Source organism: Argentina silus (assembly GCF_951799395.1).
Source record: "Argentina silus genome assembly, chromosome: 17".
Lineage (NCBI taxonomy): Eukaryota > Metazoa > Chordata > Actinopteri > Argentiniformes > Argentinidae > Argentina > Argentina silus.
In genome coordinates, this window is record NC_139671.1 from 8,436,083 (window position 1) to 8,459,218 (window position 23,136).

The window sequence follows — 23,136 nt, forward strand, 5'->3', positions numbered from 1 at the left end:
GACCTCATGTTCAAGTTGCACCCAGCTCTTAGATGAAGTGGTTATTAGAGAGGACATGTGTGTGCTGTGTGTCATGCTGTGCTCTGAGAGGGGAGAGACAGGGAACACACACTTCACATCAGCCAGCCCATTTTCCCAGCGTTCAATGTGCTGCACAGCCTGTACCATCTCAATAACAGACTGAGAGAGAACAGCCGCTGCAGGTGGGTACTGAACAGCAGGAACCTCCCAGCAACATTGCACCTAGAAGGGTATACTGAGTCGTTTTACAATGTGAAATACTTGGGTTCATACCAGTTCATGCCTTAAGTACTAGTACATCTAGTTGGGCCCTGATCCGAATGCTGCCCTTTTCGATGTTCTCATGTCAGGCTTGACACAGACAGCACAGGGAGAACTCCATGTGCTCCTTTTATCACACACACACACACACACACACACACACACACACACACACACACACACACACACACACACACACACACACACACACACACACACACATACACACACACACACACACACACACACACACACACACACACACACACATTCTGTACACAGGTTCACAGCCCAGACCTAAGCACTAATTGGCTGTGTAGACATCTGGTTATGTCAAGAGGGCAGGGGCTCACTAGAAGAAGATGTCTATGCGTAAAAGAACACACTTTCAGCCTCTGACTCATTAAAGCAGAACTGCGTTCTAGCCAGTATTCATAGTCATAATAGTACATGTTCGCTAATAGCTTCTATTCTGATCGTGATTGCAATCGATTATTGATTCAGTACGTTAGCCATTCTACCTTGCAAAGTCATATGTTTGTGGTGATCACCAATTACACAGTCAGAGCCCAGAAGCTTGTATCTGTACTACAGAAAAGTGGGATGAAGAGAGTCCCCAGTTCCTTGCCTGTTGGGACAGTCAGTGTTGAAAAGTTGACACCAAGCTACTACTGTAGCTTCTCTCTCTGCAAACATGTTCAGTAGAGTGCTGTGTGATCTGTATGCTGTGAGTCGCCTAAAAAAACAACGTGTGTGTCGATGCGGCAGTGCCCACCCCCCCTCCTCCCCCCACCACCCTCTTTTCGCCCTAATCTCTCACTCTCTCCCCCCTCTCTTTGTGAGAGAGGCTCCCACTCTGTCACTCAAGCTTTTCTGAAGTGTCGCCTAAGATTGGTACAAGGAGGCCTACTCTGCAAAATGAAATAAGCGTCATCGCAGGCTGTTGCCTAGTTACAGGGGACAGGGGCAATCTCCATACTGAAAACACTGGCTAACCGTGTCTGCCGACAAGACCCCCATAACTGTTTGCCTCAGTGAGTGACTTCGGAGAAAGCAAACACCACTTAGAACGGAAATGATCAACATTAGCTGTTCAATGGTGCGACTGATTTAGCAGTCACATACACTGCATGGGGCAAATATGATACAAGAAGCTGGTATACAATTTAGAGCTATTTCACTTTAATGTGTCCAACCGCCCTCCCTCTCGAATTACTCCCAATGTACTGTACCTATCCCTGGAAAATCCACACCCTCAGTGTGTGTGTGTGTGTGTGTGTGTGTGTATCATGTCCAGACAGCAGAGCAGTACACACTGCAGAAGCAGCTGGTCTGGGAGGTCTGGAGTGCAGGCCCAAACACCCTCTGTCCTTCTGTGTGTTTGAGCCGCTTTTCTGGAACATTAAACCCAATCTGGCATGAAACCCCCTCACCCCTCAAATGCTGTCTCTCTCTTTTACTCTCACACACTTTCTCTGCCCCTCTCTTTCTCTCCTCTCCCTCTCTCCCTACTCTTGAACCATCATGATACACACACACACACACACACACACACACACACACACACACACACACACACAATATCCCAGATAAACCTCGGCCCCATCTCTACAGGCAAGCAGCTGCCACAGAGATAATAGGACTTGATTATGCCCCATCTGTGGGACAACAGTCCGCCTGTTAAACAAGGAAATATGTCATTAGGGCTTCAAAGGTGACGCAAAGGATCCCACAACCCAACATATTCATCTGAAAGTACTGTTGCTATTTCCAACAGCACATAAGGCAGCCTCAGTACATTGTGTTTGCAACAGTTCCTCTCCCCATCCCTCCAGCCCAACAACTCCCCACTAACACAGATGTACACTAGCGTGAGGAGCTGTCTCCTTGTGTTGCTCCCAGTCGGTGGGCTGCTGACGGGCATATCTGGAGATGAATGATGATCGCCCATCATTTACTCACCATCTGCTGTTCTGGAACCACTGCACACTGAGACACTGACAGGGACAGTGACAGGGGCCGGGGTGCTGGGGGCCAGAGGGGGCCAGGGGTCAGGGGCCAGACCCAGAACTGGGCAGCCTGGTATTGGGTAGGGAACACCAGCCTGTCTGCCCCCTACGAGCTGGGCCCATCTGGATGACATGTATCTCTGTCACAGACTTGTCATGTGTGTTTTTTATCCCTGGGATATTGTTGGTTGGTCCACTAGTTAAATCAGACATACTAAATTAAAGCCATTTTGAAGGTCTAGTTTTACTCAAAGGGAGATGATCATAGCATACAGTTTGGTTCAAAGATTGTAGAAACAATGCATTGATGGCCCTAGGAGATGCCCCACTAGAATACACAGGAAAGGAACATCATGCACAAAGAAACTGTATGCTATGATTTCAGTTGGGTTTTTTAGCAAGCCTGAAAGGTGGGAACTTCCTTTGATCTCTCTTCCAGATTTGGGTCAGACGCAAGGAAAGTGTGTGTGTGTGTGTGTGTGTGTGTGTGTGTGTGTGTGTTTAGGCCTGTGTTTGTGTGTGTGTGTGTGTGTGTAGGCCTGTGTTTGTGTGAGTTGTTTACTGTCTGAGGTGAAAGACTCACATCACAATGTGTTTGTGCCCCTAGGCGCATTCTTGCTGTGGAAGCAGTGACACTCCTGTCTCTCTCCTAGTTTCCGTAACCCGGGGCTATGCTATGAACAGAGCCACACACATGCTGAGAGTGAGCTACTGTAGGGCCTTCCCCAACAAGAGGGTACAACCTGATATTCTGTAGAGTAAGCGGCACTCTCCGACCTTTCCTGACCCCAAACATTAAAGTACGTCAACATACCCAACATTGTTCCCTCTGTCTGATCTGTACACCAATATATCTCTATCGACTGTCACCGTGTTCCACGATGTTGGACTTCGCCTCTAAGCTCGCCGCTGCTTCTTGGGCATTAGAAGTCACCTTCAGAAAGAGATGAAACGTAGGGTTGTGTCAAAATGCTCCGGTTGTAATCTCAGTGTCCATCACTCGTCTCTCCCAGCGTTCTCCAGAGACCGCCTCTTTTTTTTCCCTCCAGAATGGCAAGAGAGCGGGTGAGTCGACAGCGGAGGTCAGCAGAGTTCGCTTTATCTCTGCTCATGCTGTGACAGGGCTGAGAGCCCAACGCTGTGTATTTCCCCCCACTCTGCTTCCCCTCATAACCCTGAGGAAGTGGCTCGTGGAGGAGCTTACTGCACTCACAGGGAACCGAGTTGGACCTATGTCCATGAACAGAACACGCCCATTTGTGGCGCTTGAAAATGTTTTATCACAGGAGAAGATTAAAAGGATTTAGGGAATATTAATGATTCAAAGCCGTTTAGATGTAAACAGCAGTGGGAATTAGCATATAAATATGAGGAATGGATATGTACAATGTAGGGGGGTGTTTGGAATTAAATGGGTGCTTTATGCTTTATGTCGCGTTAAAAGTGCATTTACGCACATTAAAATGCAAACATGCTCACTGCACATTGTGACCATGTGATTGTGAAGTGACGTGTGGGATAATGTGTGTGATATGAGGTGATTTTGTATCAATGAGACCAGAGGACAGAGCTCCGCATCGCCCTTCACATGCAGTACCTTCTGTGTGAAGCTGTACTCTTCGGTATGTACTCAATGACATGGAATGTGATTACATGTTGAGCAGATTTGCTTGTAATCAGATTGTGTTCTTATCTGGCTTCAGACTGCTTTGACGAGCTTGAACGATATCGTCAACTTCCGATTTGTGTGCGCCTATCCAAACGGTGAATCACAAATTAAAGAACCCGAAAAGCTGCGGTCAGATGCAGTACTCTAATGCTCAGTTCATATTCTACTGTTCAAGCTCTATTTCTCTGTTATCGGATAAAGTTGTAAGTAAGAGGTACCTTGCGATCTGTCTCTTTCACTGACATCTTTTGAGTTGCCTAGCAACCTGTTACAGCATTTACTCGAAGGATACCCATGTCCAAAAAAAGACACTGTGAAGGCTAGGTTCCTTGATCTCCCACTGTGGGTGTTTGCATGCTGAATACATTATATCTCTCCCTGGTAACCCTTCCAAAAATGATGATTTCTAAGCTAATATCCTAGCCCTAGCTACTCCAAGCAGAACAATATCATGCATCCCTATTGGTTGTAGGTAGAATTGTGAAATTGTGTGCAATTAGGCTTTTTGGGGGGAGATCAATAGGCTATAACGTCAAGGGTGGTTTGAAAATGCAGTGTTTGCTGAAACGGAATGAAATAGATGCTTCACAAATGCAAGGTCATTAGCAGCTTTGGCATGCAGAGAGCAGCTCCAACATCATCCCCATTAGAATCCCACTGCATCAGACCTCACATACTGTAGACTACATTCAGTACATTGATGGCAGCAATCAACTGTGTAGCTACATCTAGTTCACTTTGAGGCGTATACCCCTTTGTACTACTATTCTATGTACTGGTGATGTACTCGGTGATGACATATACTACGGAAGCCCTGAAGCGTAAAGCAACAACGACAAAAAAGTGTAGCTACTGTACATGAAGTATTACTACTATCTCCACTTACTATCTCGTCTGAATGACCTTCATGATATCTCATTATAACGAGATCACTACTCTATCTCATTATAACAAAATAGCTAAATAATTCAAATGAAATGGTAAGTCGTTATAACAAGATAGTAAATTGTGTCTTGATTCATACAGAACATGCTATGGTCCTGTTGCCAGCGATGGTGGGAGTAGGGGTGAGGCGGCATGGGTATGATTGTCCATAAAGAACCCTCACCATGCATGTAATGTGAAAAGAAAGTCTCGAGTATTATATCTAAAACGTGTGGAATGTAATAATTGTATTTTGGAGATAGGCAGCGCATCAACGTTGACGAGACGCAGCCAAACATGAACGGGACATGTAAGGAAAGAGGCGCGAGCCGTGTGATTGTGTTATTCTAGACCAGTGGTTTTTAAGATAATCTAAAAGTATAGGTCTGCACTTGCATTAAAGCATTCCATTTTAGCTTGCTAACGTGTGAGCAGAAATGCAAGGGCAATGTGAAAAAGGCTCATTGGACGACTGGCACGAATTTCAGGCGGGTGTATCTAAGGAAGGGGCAGTTGGATAGGACTCCATTGTTGTTTTTTTTCAAAACAGATCTGCTCATTCTGTGATGATGAAGCTAATTCTCTAGGTCTAGAGGCTGACAAATAGGCTATTTACCTGCATTGCGTCTACCATGAGTGCTATGTTTTACATTGGCAGCCCTGCCACTCGGCAAAAACAAGAAAAGATTTGAATTGGATTTGGTGAATGTTTGGGGAGGATTTGAAGACTATAAGAAAATTGTATGTATCGGATTTTGGCTATTGATGATTGATTTGCCAATAGCCTATCGAAATGACTGATCCAAACTCTGATTCTGATTCTGCTTGTATTCTGTGAAGAAACTGAAATAATGTAAAAGTAGAATCTACTCAAGTTCTATTCATTTCACTTAATACACTCATTACTTTTTGCCATCTGGCAATCTCATGATGCGGTTGATGCACACTAGAAGACTCAGATATTACACATGGTCTCCTGACATGTTACTACTGCGACCCATTATAAAAACTAAAACAACTAAAGCCATCATTGCATGGTTTGACAATTACAACAGCACCATAGTGTGCTCTGCATATCAATGAATGAGACACAATTATTTACCATCTCGTTCGAATGATTTAACAAAGTCTTTATAATGAGATAGCTATCTCGTTAGTCGTTTCGGAGGAGAAGGTCCAAGCGAGTCTTGTCGTCTGACTTAGTCACATCACTGTCATTGTTTCATCATTGAGTTGTGCCTACACCGGAGGGCATTCAGTGAGGGGTCACAGGGCACTCTGGTTAATGATTCCCTTCTGTCTGCCCTGGGGCTAATGGTGTGATGAAGGAGAAGTGTGGTGCACTGTGGGACTGTAGGTGGGATTCACTGCTCAAGGACAAGTGCTGAATCGTAGCCTCGATTCCCCAAGGCTTTACAGTAAGTATTGTAGATTGATGTTGGACCAGGTTCACATAAGAAGTCCATCCTTTGATGTTGTGAGTATTGATATTAGCATGGGAATCGTAAGCTATGGAATGTAGATACCATGCACATATCTGATCGTATTGACATATTTCACATCAACGCTTTCCCATTATTGAGTAGGGATATCTGAGACGATCAGGGCGCATGACATATTACCAAATGATTACCGGTACTTTGCAGATGACATGTGCAACAGCAGCTGCAGTTGGTCTCACCTGTGTCTGGTCATTATCTCTGGTTCCTTTGTGTGTGTTTTTGCATTTCTAAACAGCCCTTTGAGCACTGCAACTATGAGACACAGCCACAAATGCAAACTAATAAGGGCCTGGCAATGGCCCAACTTCCAAATCTTTGAAAATGCTGTCAAAGTCACTAGCAGTGGACCAGGTGGAGGGCTCAGTGTGTCTTCTGGCTCAAAGCACACAGGCTTCAACAGGCAGACACACAGTGATAGGTGGCACTTTGGAAAAAGGTTCTTACCCCTGTCTCTGTCCTTGTCTCTGTCGCTCTCGCTCTTGCTCTCTCTCTCTCTCTCTCTCTCTCTCCCCTCTCTCTCTCTCTCTCTCTCTCTCTCCCTCTCTCTCTCTCTCTCTCTCCCTCTCTCTCTCTCTCTCTCTCTCACTTTTTCTCTCCCTCTTTCCTCCTCTCCTGTGAGTACTGTTCGTACTGTTGGACTCATCCATCTGAGAACTCTGTCCAAGCCAAAAAAAAAAAACATTCAGTGTACTCTCCCTACAGACATCCCTTTTAAATCACAGTGTTCAGTACTCTATTCCCACCACAAAACCGGTTTCTTAGAGAAGTCCATATGGCCCATCGACCAGAGGTGAGTGAAAGCTTGTGTATGATCCATAGTGTACACTATGTGGGTGTGAGTACATATGCCCGTGCCTGTCTGTGAATGGCTGTGTAACTGCTGCATCTGAAGCACGAGAGGAAGAGCTCTGTCCAATTAAAAGTGGGCTGTTCCATCTTATTATTTATGCACATGGTGTCCGGTGTCCCCCTAGTAATACAGATAAATCACTTTCCCTGCGGTAAAATCAATATGAGTAGCACACACAGCGCTTCGGCACAAAACAAGCCCAGATAAGGCTCTTGATAGGGGAGCCCTGTTTTCACTCCCCTAGCTTGATACACGCAGCACATCAATAATGTATACAAGATTACTCTGTGTTTGTTTATATCCTCAATTAAGCTGATTTTTAACCTCTAACTACAGTGCTAATCTCATTAACCGAGCATGAGAATAAAGTCAGCTAAGGCCAGAAATCTGAGAATGTATGAGTGGCAAGGCAGGGTGTTCACCAGCATAATGATATCTGTCAACGCTGATGGATAATGCAATTGTTATTAGTCTTAATTGTATGTGAAGAAAGCATGTGAGAAAACACTGCCTTGTTATATTTCAGAAAACCTTAAAGATGCTACAACATTGTAACAACACAGAAATGTTACCTACAGGTGTGTGGGTTACTATTCTGAGGGGAATTATGTGCATGTTTCGTAACAGTAATGGCTGATGATTTGTCAAGCGGCCATCTATCACAGCCAATGGAAGTCGTATTTGCAGTTGCAGACACTGCAATGAGGTTTTTTCATTAGTTGAGCATATGGAGATTGAGGGTTCCAATTTCCTCCCGCTAAAGAGCGCTGCGCAACAGTAAAACCATGTGCAAAGACCGTTTTGGTGATTCGGTGTCACCGCAAAGTGCATCGGCCCCAACCAACACAAACTTAGTACCAATATAGGCGGGGCAGTAAATGGGAGTGTCGTGGATTTGTCAAGGGGAGTTGACAAATCCGAACACCGATGACGTTCCACATTCAATAATTACCAATAGGCGTTATTATAACGACAGCAGTTGTCGCCTGTCAGGGATAATCCCCCATACCACGAATACATCCTCTATAAATATGTTGAAGTAGGCCTACTGTATATTATCTCATTACTAAATTCTGTAAACATCGAATGACCAATGTTGCATACTGTAGATCGATCGCCTCCACTTTCTGCGCCAATTACTAATTAAATCATGAAACTGTGTCTTTATAGGGTATAAAATCAAATAGGGGGATATTTTAAATATTGTATACTGTCGATGAAATTAACATATCAATACCTACTTCATAGAAAATACCTTTGCAGAGCCTTTACACACAAACTGAAAAGAAAATTGTCAAATTACACTTAATCAATCCCAATAAGAAAATAAGAAATTAAATTGTAATAAGAAAATTATATAAACTAGCAAACAATAGTTCTCTGTATAGCGTACAATAGGTCTACCATAGGCTACTGTAATAATAACCATACAGTCCTGATGGCGTTTACAGAGAGGAAACAAAAAGGTATGAATAAATGTATTTGGCAACTGTGAGATTACACTAAAGTGGCAGCTAATCATGGTTATAACTGGTGGTTGCGAAAGATAAAGGAGCATTGCCTATTTATTTAGCTGATGCAAATGATAAAAAACATGGGAAAAGGAGACCTGCCCTCCGCCTCTAATCTAACTGAAACTTTGCTGAACGAAATGACCAATTTAGTGTTGCGCAGCGGTCTTTAGCAGAAGCAAATTGAAACCCTGAGTGTTTCCTGCGTGTATGGTCGATTATATATTTGGTTTATTGATAAAAATATATTTGGTTTATTGATTAGGCAGTAGTAGGAACACACTAGATAAAGTCTTAATTATTTACCAAATGAATAACCTAGTTTGTTACAGGGTAATTAATAGGTTATTACACTGGTATAAAGCACATGTAATATGGAATGTGACTGAATTAATCAGGTAAGTAATCAGTCAACTGTATTGGCTTGTGGCTTTTTATTTTTATTTTTTATTTTTTAGAACTGCCAATATTTCATCTGTTGACTGTGATCCTTTGGCCAGGCGTGTTGTGTGTTGATCAAGGGGATTCAATGGCCCCATTAGACAGTAAGTTGAAATATCACCTTATTTCACCAGTAATGCAATGCAATATGATTTCCCACTTGATATAACAAACAACCAGCGTTTCTCTGAGAGAGAATGAGGTAGTGTGTATTAGTTATCAAAATTAAAGCACTAAATAATGGGGGACATAGAAGTAATGGATGATCAAAGGCCTCATGGAGAGATGCCCCTCCAGGAGTTCTACAGTATGTGGCGCAGTTCTTCAGTTCTATGGTGTTCTACTACTGTCTGTCTCAATTCAAATGTTGCGCTGAGAAAATACAAGTCCGTGACGAATAGTTTGTGATAGGTAATATAATGCCTGTCTTTGAAAGCTTACCAAAAGAGTTTTCAGAGCAAAATTGCGTGGTAAATGATGTGCTGAGGATTTTGATTTTGAATCTAGCTCTTTTGGAAATGATGCATATTGACGTGAGTTGGTTTGCAGTGTTATTGATAACATGGCTTTAACACAAACCACGTAAAGCTGTGTGTACTGTAGGGTACAGGTTCTGTGACACAGTGTAAAAATGACAGGAAATAACATAACAGGCACCTAGTGTAAATGTAATGCAGTCAGTGTCACCGGAGAACTCTTACAATACTGTGCAGTTAGCTATTTCACTGCCTAGTTCCTTCAAGTGGAATGGATAGTGTTGAAGATCTAAGTGTATCGTGCTGTCAGATAAGCAAGTGGTGTTGCTGTAGCAACAGGAGAGAGGTGTTTAGGGGGCTCGCCTATCGTGGGCTCCTGTCAATGGCCAGGGGCGGGTTAGCATCAAGAACCATATGCTCTCGCTGCGGCAGGCACCCTGATTGAAGTGTGCTGGCACTCCTGATGTATCTCTCATATACACAGCCTACAGTGACTGCAATCAATGCACTGCTGACTTTGTGCTCTGCCTGATACAGGGAATGCGTACTTATCCCTGGTCCTACGTGAAGTTGACACTGGAGATAGGTAAATAATGTATTCCGTTGACTGACTATGCACACGGAGGCTACATATTGCAGTGTGATAAATGAGTTCACCTCTTCCTGTCGGTAAACGTGGCGCGTAGTAGTTAATCAGAGACTCTCCGCAACGATGATGGAATTCCTTTGGTTCCATTTGTCTTCAGTTACATAATATACTTTTTGTCAGGAATAGATTGGCTACTTTCCCCCTGATTCTCATGATGTAGGCCAATATGATAACACACCACTTTAGCAGTATATTGCTGCTGAATATAATATTGTGAGAGCTTTCATTGTCACATTGGGTTTCGCTCTACCCCCCCCCCCCCACCCCCCCATGAATGGGCTTGTGTGTGTGTGTGTGGGTGTGTGAGTATGTGTGTATGTTTCCTACATTTACATTTACGTTAAGCAGACTTACAGAATGACTTGCAATAAGTACATTTGTCTTAAGTAAGTATATGCTATACATCACAACTATACATCACAGTGCGTATATGCGTGTGCGTGCGCGTGCGTGTGCGTCCGTGTGTGTGTGTGTGTGTGTGTGTGTGTGAGAGTGTGTACTCTTTGAAGGTCACACAGTACCATCTCTAATGAATCCTGGGCCCTCTGTCATGAGGTTGTAGATGGCCGTTTCGCTTCACTAGTCTCTGATGGACAGACTGCGCTCCACTAGTCTCTCACCAATGTAACATGTGACCGATACACAGCGGCTTACAGAACAGACAGTCACAGCATAGGTTGGATACCTCTGAGATCCTGTTGTTCGGACAATTCTTCTCACCCTTTGGCTCGCTGAAACTTGAACAGAACCTTTCCCGGTTAGATCTCTAACCAACGGTGCCTCACGGTGCCGCCTGTCTCTCTTTCTCTTGGGGATCCATATTTTTCATCATGTCAGCGTTTTATAGTCCTGAGACAAGGTTGCCACAGCAACATCCCGCTCTGCTCCCCTCTGTTTCCGTTGGACACGTACTGTAGTGGTCCGGGCCTTGTCCTGCCGGTCTCTCTCGCTTCCTGCTGCGACCTGAATGACAGCACTCTTCTTCCTGTGCATAGACACACACACAGGGGCAAGAGCAGGGAAGCGCCCCTCTCTGTACCAATAGCGTATACAGTACACCGCCCATAAGCCCTGTGTTTAATATGATAAAGCGTGTTTATTTGATCATCCCCGAGTCTCCTTAGAGAGAGGTGTTCCGGTGCAACCTTTGGAGGTTACAGTAATAGAATTAAGTCTCATTCTTATTCTCTAGAAGACTGGAATCGTTGCAAACATTCAATTCTCCCCATGCGTGGATTTTTTTATTTCACTATCCCACTTTCCGTTGGGGGGGCGGGTTAAACGGACATTGTTGTGTTGGCCTGCTGTTTGGGTCCGCTGCCAAAGTACCACAGTCTTTTTATAGCCTATTCTTTTCTTAGATGGCCTGTGATTCTCTCCCTGCACCTGGGCTCGACTCATATCCTGCTCTGCTGTAGCTACCAGTATCTCCCTATCTGCATTAGCCTCAACCACCAGAATGGGAACCTCATCCACAATGTTTCCTACTTTCGGGAGCCATGTTGGGCCGTTATTAAAGCATCCTCCAAACAGGTGTTCTATATAGGAGATCCATCTCCCCCCTTCTCTGCTGCTGCGGGAGGCGCAGGGCAGCAGGACAGCTGGAACGGTACATAACAGAACAGCCTAATTAAGTGAGTGGAACACTTCGAAAATCCCAGATGTGGAATTCCATCACAGAATCATGGCTGAACATGGAGCCAGTCAGGAAACAGGCGTACCGTCTCTTAGCTAGGCACCCCAATTTGCATCAGCTATCAGTGTCCTCAAAGCACACAGCATCCATGATTGCCTCTGGAAGCCCCTTGCTAAAGTGAATGAAACAAATAGGCCATTAAAACGCTGGGTACTTCTCACGGCATGTCACCTCCGGACATATCGGGAGACAAACTAAATGTAATCATATCAGTTGCTCTCGAGGTAGCTGAACATATTGAAGACAGAAAGTAATGCAGATATCAATCAAAAGTGGCAAATTGCCAGGCATGCATACTGTACCAAGCAAAGTTGCAGTAATAATGCCCCCTGGTTGTCAGCTCTGACTGAAGGTAGATTGCTTATTTGCAGAGAGCTTGAAAAGTGACAACTCCTGATGAAAAATGTGTTATTACTTACACACTCTAGAAGGATGGTGTAAATACACCCATGTAGTGACTCCATTGGGTCTCCATTGGGTGTCATTTACCTGTTTGCTTGTGACATACAGATATAGGACATCCTTGAATGTATGATCATCGGAATCAGGGAATTCATGGAAAACAAGAATAATTGCTGTATGTAGAGATGTGCCTGTACCAGGAGAGGCTGATGGAGGCAGAAATCAGAGGCCCGTCCTCTGATTTCTACCTCCACCAGCCTCCCCTGACCAGTAGAGTAGGTCCGAGTCACAATACATATTTCAATCGAAAGCCTTTTAAAAATAATATCATGACTTTTTAAATTAATAATAAAATATCAGTGATACTGTAGGCGAAACTTGCTGTGAAGTATGTCAGCCTCAGATGTACTTGTATGGCACTCCCAAAAACAACCTCTCAAGGCAGACTACAGTATACTCTGTAATTTTAGAATCAAGACCAGTGTTACACTGTTCATTAATTAACGTCAGATGGTCTTTTGGGGATTTAAAAAAACAAAACTTTTACAACAAACAAAGTAGAACACTGTCAGGGCAAATGCCATGTTTTTTTTTTTTTTTTTTTTTACATCAGCTAATTTCTCTCTTTTCTTTTTCATAACGATGGAAAGAGGCAGCTAGACCTTGCCATATTAAACTACTTTGAAAAGACCAACATATAGGTTGCTAGGAGAGGAGTTTCCATAGAAACAACATACAGTCCAAGGGAATCATAACTTAATCTATGGGCCCACATTTATATGTGTATCGCTGTAATGTGATGTTAATACATGTAACCAGAGCCGAAGATATTTATGTGTGATATGAATATGACTCTGTGTGTAGTTAACCTGCAATGCTGATGCCCACTTCATAGGGAGGACCTCCATGGACTGCTTTTTTTGATCCTCTGTCCTCCTCATTCACTTACAGTATTCTTTACAATAATGTATGGCCATCGGTTAACCTCTGATGGTTCCATCCTCCATCATTAATAGCTTTAGATAAATTAGAGCTGTCAACACTGCATATCTTAACGCTGGAGAGGAGGGTACATAGCTAGCTAGTACACACGTGTTCCCCACTCACTTATCATGCCATTGATTTGACATTACTGCAATCTGATTATCTACCAAATTAAAGGTTGTGCCATTTGTTATTTTCGGATTGTTTTACGGATCGTTTTAAAGCTTGTTGTAGACATCCTATTGTGCCGATGTCGTCTCCTCTTTGAATGTTTTGAGCTACAAGATGCTGTTAGAATTGCTTGTTAAATGTTCCGGTCCTTCTCTGAGTGACCTCGTTCCTCAGCCTGCTATCATGTTTTTTGGATGACGCAATTGTCCTAAAAAGGAAACTCTTGCTCGCTTGCCAGTCTAAGAGTTCCTGGCCAGCCCACAAATGTTTGTTGTGGCTGCCATATCATTTTGATTTAAGTCCCCTTCGGATAATAAGTTGGGTTAACTTCATCTAAAGCCTATATAACTTCATAAAGTAAGTTGCGCTGATTCAATTTGAATCAGATAACACATTGAATCAACTCAAAACGCAAAGTCAAATCAACTGCTCAGTAAATGGTTCTACCAAGAACCCTCTGCTATTTTCTCATGTACTCATATTAACTTTGGTTGTCTTTGCTTTTTTATTATTAATTAATAATGCATATGTACATTGAACCCTTTTAGGGTCCATGTTTACCCCTTTCCAAAGAGGGTTCTAAATGGCACCAAAAGGGTTCTACAAAGGGAGCCCCCACAAGAGCTAAAACCCTTTCTTTCTTTCTTTTTTCTATGAGTGTACCAGCAAAGGTGAAGAACATTGATTGGCGTTTCTAATTGTAAGGTGGTGGGCCGGACCTATAGACTTCACACCAATGGATGACAGTTCAACCACCCTAACAAAGTCACTTGCATGAACATGAGCGCAGATAATACAGTTAGAATCAACCAAGAACCAACATCACAGGGACATAAGTAAGTGAGATAATGCAACAGAAAGAACAGGAATTCACAATGAACCACAGCGTATAGAGAGGGGACTTTCTATCCTTTGAGTCATGGGGATGGACATGTTGTGGTGATTTTGTCTCTCATCATGACTCAGTACTAATAAGTGGTTGTCAGAACACTTGTTACTGAAAACAAAAAGGTCCTCCATTAAATGGAATAGAGGTATGACAAGAGAGCAGGGAAACTGATTTCAGGTAACTGATTTGATTGTAATTCCAGTTTCGGAACACAGATAGCGATTAGATGTTCCAAAGCCACTGTTCAATATCAATGTCGTTAGGTGCAGTTTCCATGGAGATGTGTCAACATATTCACTTTCAGTTCTGATATATAGAGTGAGGCAAGTTGGTGAGCTCTCCAAACTGGAGACGCCTACAGTTTTCTTCTGTCTCTCTCTTCTGTCCTTTTCTCTTGATCAAATGTGTCATCACTGATGTCCATTAATATAACTGGCTTTTTTATTTATAAGTGCTGGTTAAATCCTTATGGTGACCTCTGAAAACAGGTCATCCACCGTATGACACCTGTAAATGTCTACTGAACGTCATTTGGTGCAGTATTAGAGGTAGGATAAGGGTTTGGCTGAGACGGACTTGGGGCTGATTTGAAAAGCCAATAGAATATCAGTGTTCATTTTCCCTTTAGCTTATGGTTGGCTCGCAGTGTCATATCTAGTTAGCACTTGAAGTGGTTCTCAGGAACAGGTTGAACAACAATTGAACCTCACCTTATGAGGATATTCCCCCTTTAATTCCAGACCTATCTGAATGCAAAATTGATTTTGAATACCAAAATATGTTTTGTATCCCAGAATTACTCTTTCACCCTACATACTGTGTATACATACATACATACATACATACATACATACATACATACATACATACAGTACACACTCCAGCAGAGTAAAGGTGGACAAATATGGATGCTACAACTTCATTCTTACAACTGTCATTGTATCACTCTATCACTGTAAGGCTAGGCCAGTATATTGTGAGAGGTTTTGGAGAGCGCTCTCAGTGAGCAGTGATAGACTACAGCTCCCTATTAGGCCTGCCTTCCGATGGGGGCGTATAGACTCAGGCTGCTGGAGTGTGTGGCATCACAATGACATGAGCCAGTGTCTGCCAATGTGAGCGAGGCAGTAGGAGTGAGTGGGGGAGGAAATCAAAGGTGAATACAGATACTGCCGCAAAGCATGTTTCAATAGTTTTTGGCTCGGTTGCAGGGTCTATCGCTCTCTGCTTACATAACGTTTCGCTACTGTACCACCCGGTAAATCTCAGCAGCGCGAGCTGACTGAGTACTATAAAAGAACTGCCTCCTCCCTGTGTTCATGTGGTTGGTGGGTGATGGCTTCCATTAAAGCGAACTTGGATGTGTCTAAATGAAGATAGAGAAAAATAGGTTTTGTTCAGCTGCCTTGAAAAAGGGTTGTTTCCCTTCTCGAGTAGCAGCTACAGCGTTGCTGTGTGACAAGGCTCTTTACAGAGGTGCATTTTGCCGTTAGCTTTTGATTCACACACACTAAAATACCTAACACTGCACTCACAGACTGGCTGTAACCATTCTACTTTTGATGTTCGTAACATCTGCAGAGCCGTGTCACACCGAATGATGGTGAGGCCAGGGGCTGACCACGGCCCGGCGATCATGGGTTAGAAAATAGTCGAAGCGAGTAATAACGCGTTGATTTGGATTTGGACACCATTTCCTCGAAGTGATCGATGAAATGTTTGGGGGATGTTATTTTTAACTGTGTGATTCACGTGCTACAGGAGGCCCGCCTCTCTCTCTCTCTCTCTCTCTCTCTCTCTCTCTCTCTCTTCTTCTCTCCAGCGTTCGCTAGCTAGCACACTGGTGTGGAGGAGGAAGGACTCGTTTATGCCAAGTTACGCAACACCTCTGGAGAAGCTCGGCAGGCAGACTGGGCCTGTACTGTGGGCCTGTACTGTGGGCCTGTACTGTGGTACTGTGGGCCTGTACTGTGGGCCTGTACTGTGGGCCTGTACTGTGGGCCTGTACTGTGGCATACATACAGTAGCTGTAGCATAGTTTCATTCGCCCAAAGAGGAGGGGAGAAGAGGATTTTCTCTGTGCTCTTCTGGCCCTAATCTCTCCCCCCCCCCCTGAGCTTCTGGGTTTATTCTCAGGAATAACAGAGATTTAGAAGCTGCATCAGGTACTGACAGGAGCAAATGTACTATAGAGAGGAAAAGGCCTGTTGATCATGTACTACAGCTGTTATATTACCACTGATATCTCCCTCATCAATGTTTCATAGACTTCCAGTGTGTATTATACATTCTGAACCTCTAAGGGCCTTCAGTAGCCTCAGGGTTTAAACAAGCCCACCTGGGATAATGCTTACTGCTGCAGTGCTACAGTACCTGGGATAATGTTGCTGGGTGTTCACATGAGCTGCATGTCACATGCCCATTAGTGTCTTTTCATTCGACAATGTACAGTAAGTGTGTTTTGTGCAGGAGAAAATGGGGGGGGTTCATTTAAGACTCTAAACCTTTCGCACCGTGGCATCAATTAATACATCAATGATTGTGTAAACCCAGTTACAGGTTAAACTAATGAATGAATAGCTTTACGTAGACCACCATATGAAACCGAAGAATGTAATGTTTTATGTATTAATCTCTGTGTAATTCAGGCATCTTTTCATCGTGACCATGTCATTTTCTCCCCCCCCCACAATCGCTAAACATACCTATATAATAAACTTGCTTTACACAAACAGTTGGATAGGTGTTTCAGAAATTTAAAATATAGTTTATCAGGAACTCGATTTTTGGTTTAGACTCAAAGATTAGGGGCTCTGTTCAATAGGTTTTTTAAGTAAAAATCTGATATAACTGGCTATTAGTTTTTATTTTGATAGGTGTTTTCAAGTACATTTTGTCAAAGATAACTTGATGAGAAGATAATTTGGAGTTAAATTACTTGTTTTGCTACACTAGTCCCAATGTTTATCGTATGTGGTTTTGTAAACTGTAGTTCTTGAGGACGTTGATTATGGAGCAATCAAAACACCCAGAAATTTGAGGCAATCAAGACCCTGGGGTGGCTTTGGTAAAATGCAAATATGTTTGATAATGATATAATTAGAATTTAGAGTAACTTCACTGAAAGAGCAAGCAGATGTAATTTTACTGAATCTGGGTAAAACTATTGAGATATATGACACATAAGATGACATAGGCTAGTAGTCCAGAATTTCACTGCACTCCCACAATACAGTGACAATACATCAGACAAAAGGTATTGTAGAATTGATTTTGAATTGTTTTTAATCTCTATCTCCATATGATACATGTCACCATCACACATGATTCCAACTTGGACTGTTCCTCTGCATTTTAAAGTAGTTTTTCACATATTTGTCAGATTGTGAATGTAGTCAGGTTTGGATGGTTCTACTCCATTAGAGTGTAATCCAATCACGCACCCACTAAGAATGCATCCTTGTCTGGTCTGTGGCGTAATATTGGGTAGCTGGGGTGAGGTGGGTTCATGTGGCTGTTCAGCTATCCTGTGCTTTAATGCTTTACAATGGTAATTAGTCTGCAGGCTGAGCTGGAGAGAAACACTAATGGTATGGCAGTAATGTTGGGCTGAGTGGTTGTGGGTTACTGAGGCCATCGACTGTAGGTTGGGTTAGAGACCCCCTGTATCTCCGACTATTTATCTAACCAGGCAAAAGAAGGGTGTTGGACAGGCATTTCTTACTCTAGTGCTGACGCAGAACTAGCCTATAGGGGATATGTGTTGTATTCATTTGCTCAGAGTTGTTTTTGTTTCACCCTGGGGATGTCCTTTCGTAATTGATTGCATTTAAACATTTGAATGTGAACCAGGATGTATATAAATCACCTTGCCTACACTGCATTGAGATCAAGATTGAATTCATTCTTCCAAAGATTCGGGCCCTCTATTTAAGCATCCTTGGCGAAAGTGCAGACATGTTTGATTATAGTTTCAGGGTCAGACTTCCCTCAGAGTGACATCCAGTGTTACTTTAAGTTCTCTGATTTATGTCAGAGAGTGTTCATATTGTGGTTTGATATAGAATGGTAGATGTGGAACCGGCCTGGTTCTGCTGCTTGGCTTTCACATGAAACCTTTTTTTTAGTCATACACCACTACTGTATGCAAGCAGGGCGGGGGGGTCAATTCTGCTTCAGTTACGTACGCTCTGTCTGTTCAGGAAGTGGAACTCCTTCAGTGGAATTTGATTTTAAATAAAGGCCTAGAATAACATATAGAATGGCCAGCTTTGGGGCATTTATGCATATCGATCGAAAGGGCAAAAGTGCCATGGGTTCTTGGAGGGAGAAGCCTGCTTGGAGGCCTTGCTGCGTGGGTGGTGTATCTCACTCCAGCCTGCACACCAGAGTTACACTGATTATACCATATAATGACCCCTTGGCCATTGCTCATGTGGAAACACTGTAGGCCAGTGTGTGTGTGTGTGTGTGTGTGTGTGTGTGTGTGTGTGTGTGTGTGTGTGTGTGTGTGTGTGTGTGTGTGTGTGTGTGTGTGTGTGTGTGTGTGTGTGTGTGTGTGTGTGTGTGTACAGTACATGTACATATTGTATGTGCTAGGCTATATATGGAGGACTATACATGCTTGACTATTGCTTGCCTCATTTTGACACATTTAGTTGCCTTGGCAACTACAGAGCCCATCTCATCTGCTTTGCTGTGCTGCATTGGGTAGAGAGAGAGAGAGAGAGAGAGAGAGAGAGAGAGAGAGAGAGAGAGAGAGAGAGAGAGACAGAGAGAGAGTGAGAGAGAGAGAGAGAGAGAGAGAGAGGCAGAGAGAGAGAGTGAGAGAGAGAGAGAGAGAGAGAGAGAGAGAGAGAGAGAGGCAGAGAGAGAGAGTGAGAGAGAGAGAGAGAGAGAGAGTGAGAGAGAGAGAGAGAGAGAGAGAGAGAGAGAGAGAGTGAGAGAGAGCGCCAAGGTTTGATTGTTATACTGCAGGTGCAGTACAGTGACTGTTTTCCAAGGCAACTTGACCTCCCATCCTCTAAATTTTCCCTCAATGTATACAGAGCGATGGATATTGGGCTGTCATATTGGCGGGGGATTTTAGGGGTTAGTGATCCGCCAGTGCTGATTGACTGCTCTGCCACGTCTGTCTACTGAGTTACACTACGTTATTCCCTGTCTCTTCTCTACCAAGGCATGCACTCTCTTCATTGATAGCTACAGTTTACTGTATATGGGTTGGGCCTATTGTAGCATTGTTGTGACTTTGGGCAACTCTGTGAAGGACACAGAATCGCTTGTTATTCTATTGATCATTATAGTGAGTGGTTTTAACTTGAGATCGACTGAGATTTCAAGTTAAGTCAATTTTTTTTTAAATTACTTTACTCTGTGTGTGTGTGTGTGTGTGTGTGTGTGTGTGTGTGTGTGTGTGTGTGTGTGTGGGTGGGTGGGTGCGTGCACTCATCAGCATGCGTGCGTGAGCGTGCCCATGTTCCCATGCGTGTGCGTGGTATAAAGGAGGGCTTCCCTTAATTCATGTAAGACCTGCAACATACAGTACATAACAATGCCAGAAACACAACAGCCATATTGCCATCCAATTGTGTAAGTACGTGTATCATATCACCATTTTTTTTTTTGAAGACAGGGTCCTCCTGAACAGCCTTGAAAATCCTATTATGTTTTTTCTGCAGCGGTTGCCATGACAACTGTGCATTTTATTTCAGGCTCTTTTGATAACGGCGCGAGGGATCAGAGTTTCTAAACATTATGTAAGATGAGATTTATTCATGACGGGGGTTTCCTGCCACAGGAGAACACACTGTCTTAACAAGTGAATTACAGTGTAGCGATACAAATCGAAGGCAAAGATTGAGGCTTACTATTATTTTGGGTCTTCCTCGTTAACTTTTCCCAGATTCTGGTTGGGGGCTGTTGTTCAGCCCAAGTTATACTCCAGATTGCTGTTTAAAATTCCCCACCCAATTCCTTACCCCTATTCCCTACCCTATTTTACATGTTTTTGGTTGTTATTGGTTCTTACCCTAGTTTACATGTTTTAGGTCATTATTGGTTCCTACCCTATTTTACATCTTGCAGCAATTTCAAAACTAGATGTTTTACTGTATTTAGTTGTGTACAGGGTTGTTAATATGTCCGATAGTGTCATGCACCTAATCATTTTTTGTGTTGGAAGTGAAACATCTTTTAATCAAATGACACTCTGTAGGTAAATGGCAAAATTAGTTGTTTGGCTTCGGTGGTCCAGAGCTGGTACTGCAAGTGCAAAGCAGGCCAGTGATCATATTGCAGATGTAAAGCAATGGTAAAGCAGGCAGGTTTATGGAGGACTCTTTAGGAGGCTTAGGGAAGGGAGAGGAGAGAAGAAGAGGGGAGAGAGGAGAGGAGGCGTTCCTCTGGGCCTCTCCAGATCCGCTAAAGCCCAAAGAATGATTAGCCTGAGCCTCTCAGCCTGGCTCAACTGGTCTTTACACTGCTGGTGGCAGAGATGGAACAGCCACTCATCAGTTTTAGATACATGACCCAGGAGGGAGGGGCACAAAGGCTCACAGGCCTCAGGTTTCTATAATGCTTAAATTATGACTTGTCACCTTCAGATATGAGTGCTTTTACTTCCATTTTGAATGTAATATCCTCCATTTGATGGACAATAACTCACACTTAACATGCTCTCCTCATGAGAATCCTAAGACATTCTTTGAGAGAACCCTGAGCTGGATATGGAAAAGTATCTGTGAGAGCGGGATGAGTGAATTTGTTCACACGCACCCACGTACGCAGGGACGCACATGCACGCAGACACACACACAAGCACACACACACACGCACACTGTACACCAGGATTTTTGCCAGTTTCCTGGTATGAGGGGATCCCCATACACACACACACACACACACACACACACACACACACACACACACACACACACACACACAAGATTCCTGGCCATCCATTACATTACTTCCATCAATGAATTAATCAGTCAATCAATACATTTTGTGTGTGTCTTGCAAGTCATTCAATTAAACTTGAAGCATTCTGCTTTCATACTGTTATTTGAAGTCAGCAGGTATTGACTTAATGGACATTTGGACTTGGAACTGAGAGATACTTTCTTAAGGTCACTGAATGCATTTAAACGGATCTGGGCATTAATATCACTTCTCTCTCTCTCTCTCTCTCTCTCTCTCTCTCTCTCTCTCTCCCTCCCTCTCCCCCTTCTCTTTCTGTCTAATAGACCAGCAGTATTCACCTTGGTCCCCGTCTGGACACTTCGATGAAGACAGACGCCTCCCTCCACCCAGGAACATGAAGGGCTTATCGGGCGGCCGCTCCCAGCACCAGATCCCCTCGCCCCACGGTCTGGAGTTTGACTATCCCCATGACCTCCATGGCCACCATGGCTCCGACGCCCGCCACTCCTCCTACCTGCTCAGCCCCACAGAGAGCTGTCCCATGGACTACCACCACCGCTACTCCCCCCGCAGCTCCATACACTCCGACTGCATGATGATGTCCCCCGTCATGATGCCCTCGTCTGCGCCCGTTGACCACGTCTCCAGCAGCACCTTCCCCAGAATGCATTACAGCTCCCAGTACTACGACTCGGCCACGCGGGACGACTGTGCCGCCATCACCGCCTCTGCCACCTCCGCCGCTGTCGCTGCTGCTGCTGCCGCCGCCGCCTCCTCCTCCTCCTCCCACCACGGCGGCAACAAGAGCAACCGCATCCCCGCCAACCTGCTGGACCAGTTTGAGAAGCAGATGCCGCTCCACCGCGACGGCTTCCACACGCTGCAGTACCAGAGAACCTCCACCACCACCACCACGGAGCAGCGCAGCGAGAGCCCGGGACGCATCCGCCACCTGGTCCACTCGGTCCAGAAGCTCTTCACCAAGTCCCACTCCCTGGAGGGCTCGTCCAAGATGAACGGCACCAAGGGGGACGGGGGAGGGGGGGGAGGAGGGGGCCACCACCACCACCACCACCACCACGGCCATCACGGCAGCAAGCACGGCAGCAAGAGGAGCAAGAGCAAAGAGCGCAAGCAACGCTCGGGCGTGGGCGGCTGGTGGAGCTCCGATGACAACCTGGACAGCGACAGCACCTACCGCACGCCCAGCGTCATGTCGCGTCACCACGGCGACCACGCCGCCCATTGTTACCCGGACTCCATGCACAGTCACTTCGGGGACCTGTCCCTCAAGACGTCCAAGAGCAACAACGACGTCAAGTGTTCGGCGTGTGAGAGCATGGCCATGGCGCCCGAGGGCAAGTTCATGAAAAGGAGCTCCTGGTCCACGCTCACCGTCAGCCAGGCCAAGGAGGCCTACCGCAAGTCCTCCCTCAACCTGGAGAAACCCATGATGCACACAGACCTGAAGCCCTCGCTACGGGCTTGTCACTACCTACAGGTGAGTGCTATGACCTAAAACTATGTATGTTATTTTATAATATATATATATATGGTATTGTACTGATATTACAGTATTACCGAAAGCCTACAGAAGCATTTGTTGTTTGTGAAAAAAAACATATTCATCAAATGCATGGCATAGGTTACACTGTGAGCTTTTCATGAAAGATGTGGAATGCTCCAAAGATAGAAGGAGAAGCAGGGTGTGTAGGAGGAGGAGCCAGGGGGGCCATTTATTGGAAAGCTTGGGTATC

At 44.3% G+C, this 23,136-nt stretch overlaps 1 protein-coding gene across 1 annotated transcript in view; it reads left to right on the plus strand.

Annotated features, from left to right (window-relative positions):
- Nucleotides 1–23,136, plus strand: part of LOC310817906 (disks large-associated protein 2-like) — a gene marked incomplete at its 3' end in the record, with an annotated part of 65,642 nt that overhangs the window by 10,153 nt on the left and 32,353 nt on the right. The window contains exon 2 of the mRNA XM_083688641.1: nt 21,703–22,880. Within this exon, the coding sequence (XP_083544767.1) occupies nt 21,774–22,880 (1,107 nt within the window). The 5' untranslated portion in view covers nt 21,703–21,773. The remainder of the gene's footprint in view (nt 1–21,702; nt 22,881–23,136) is intronic.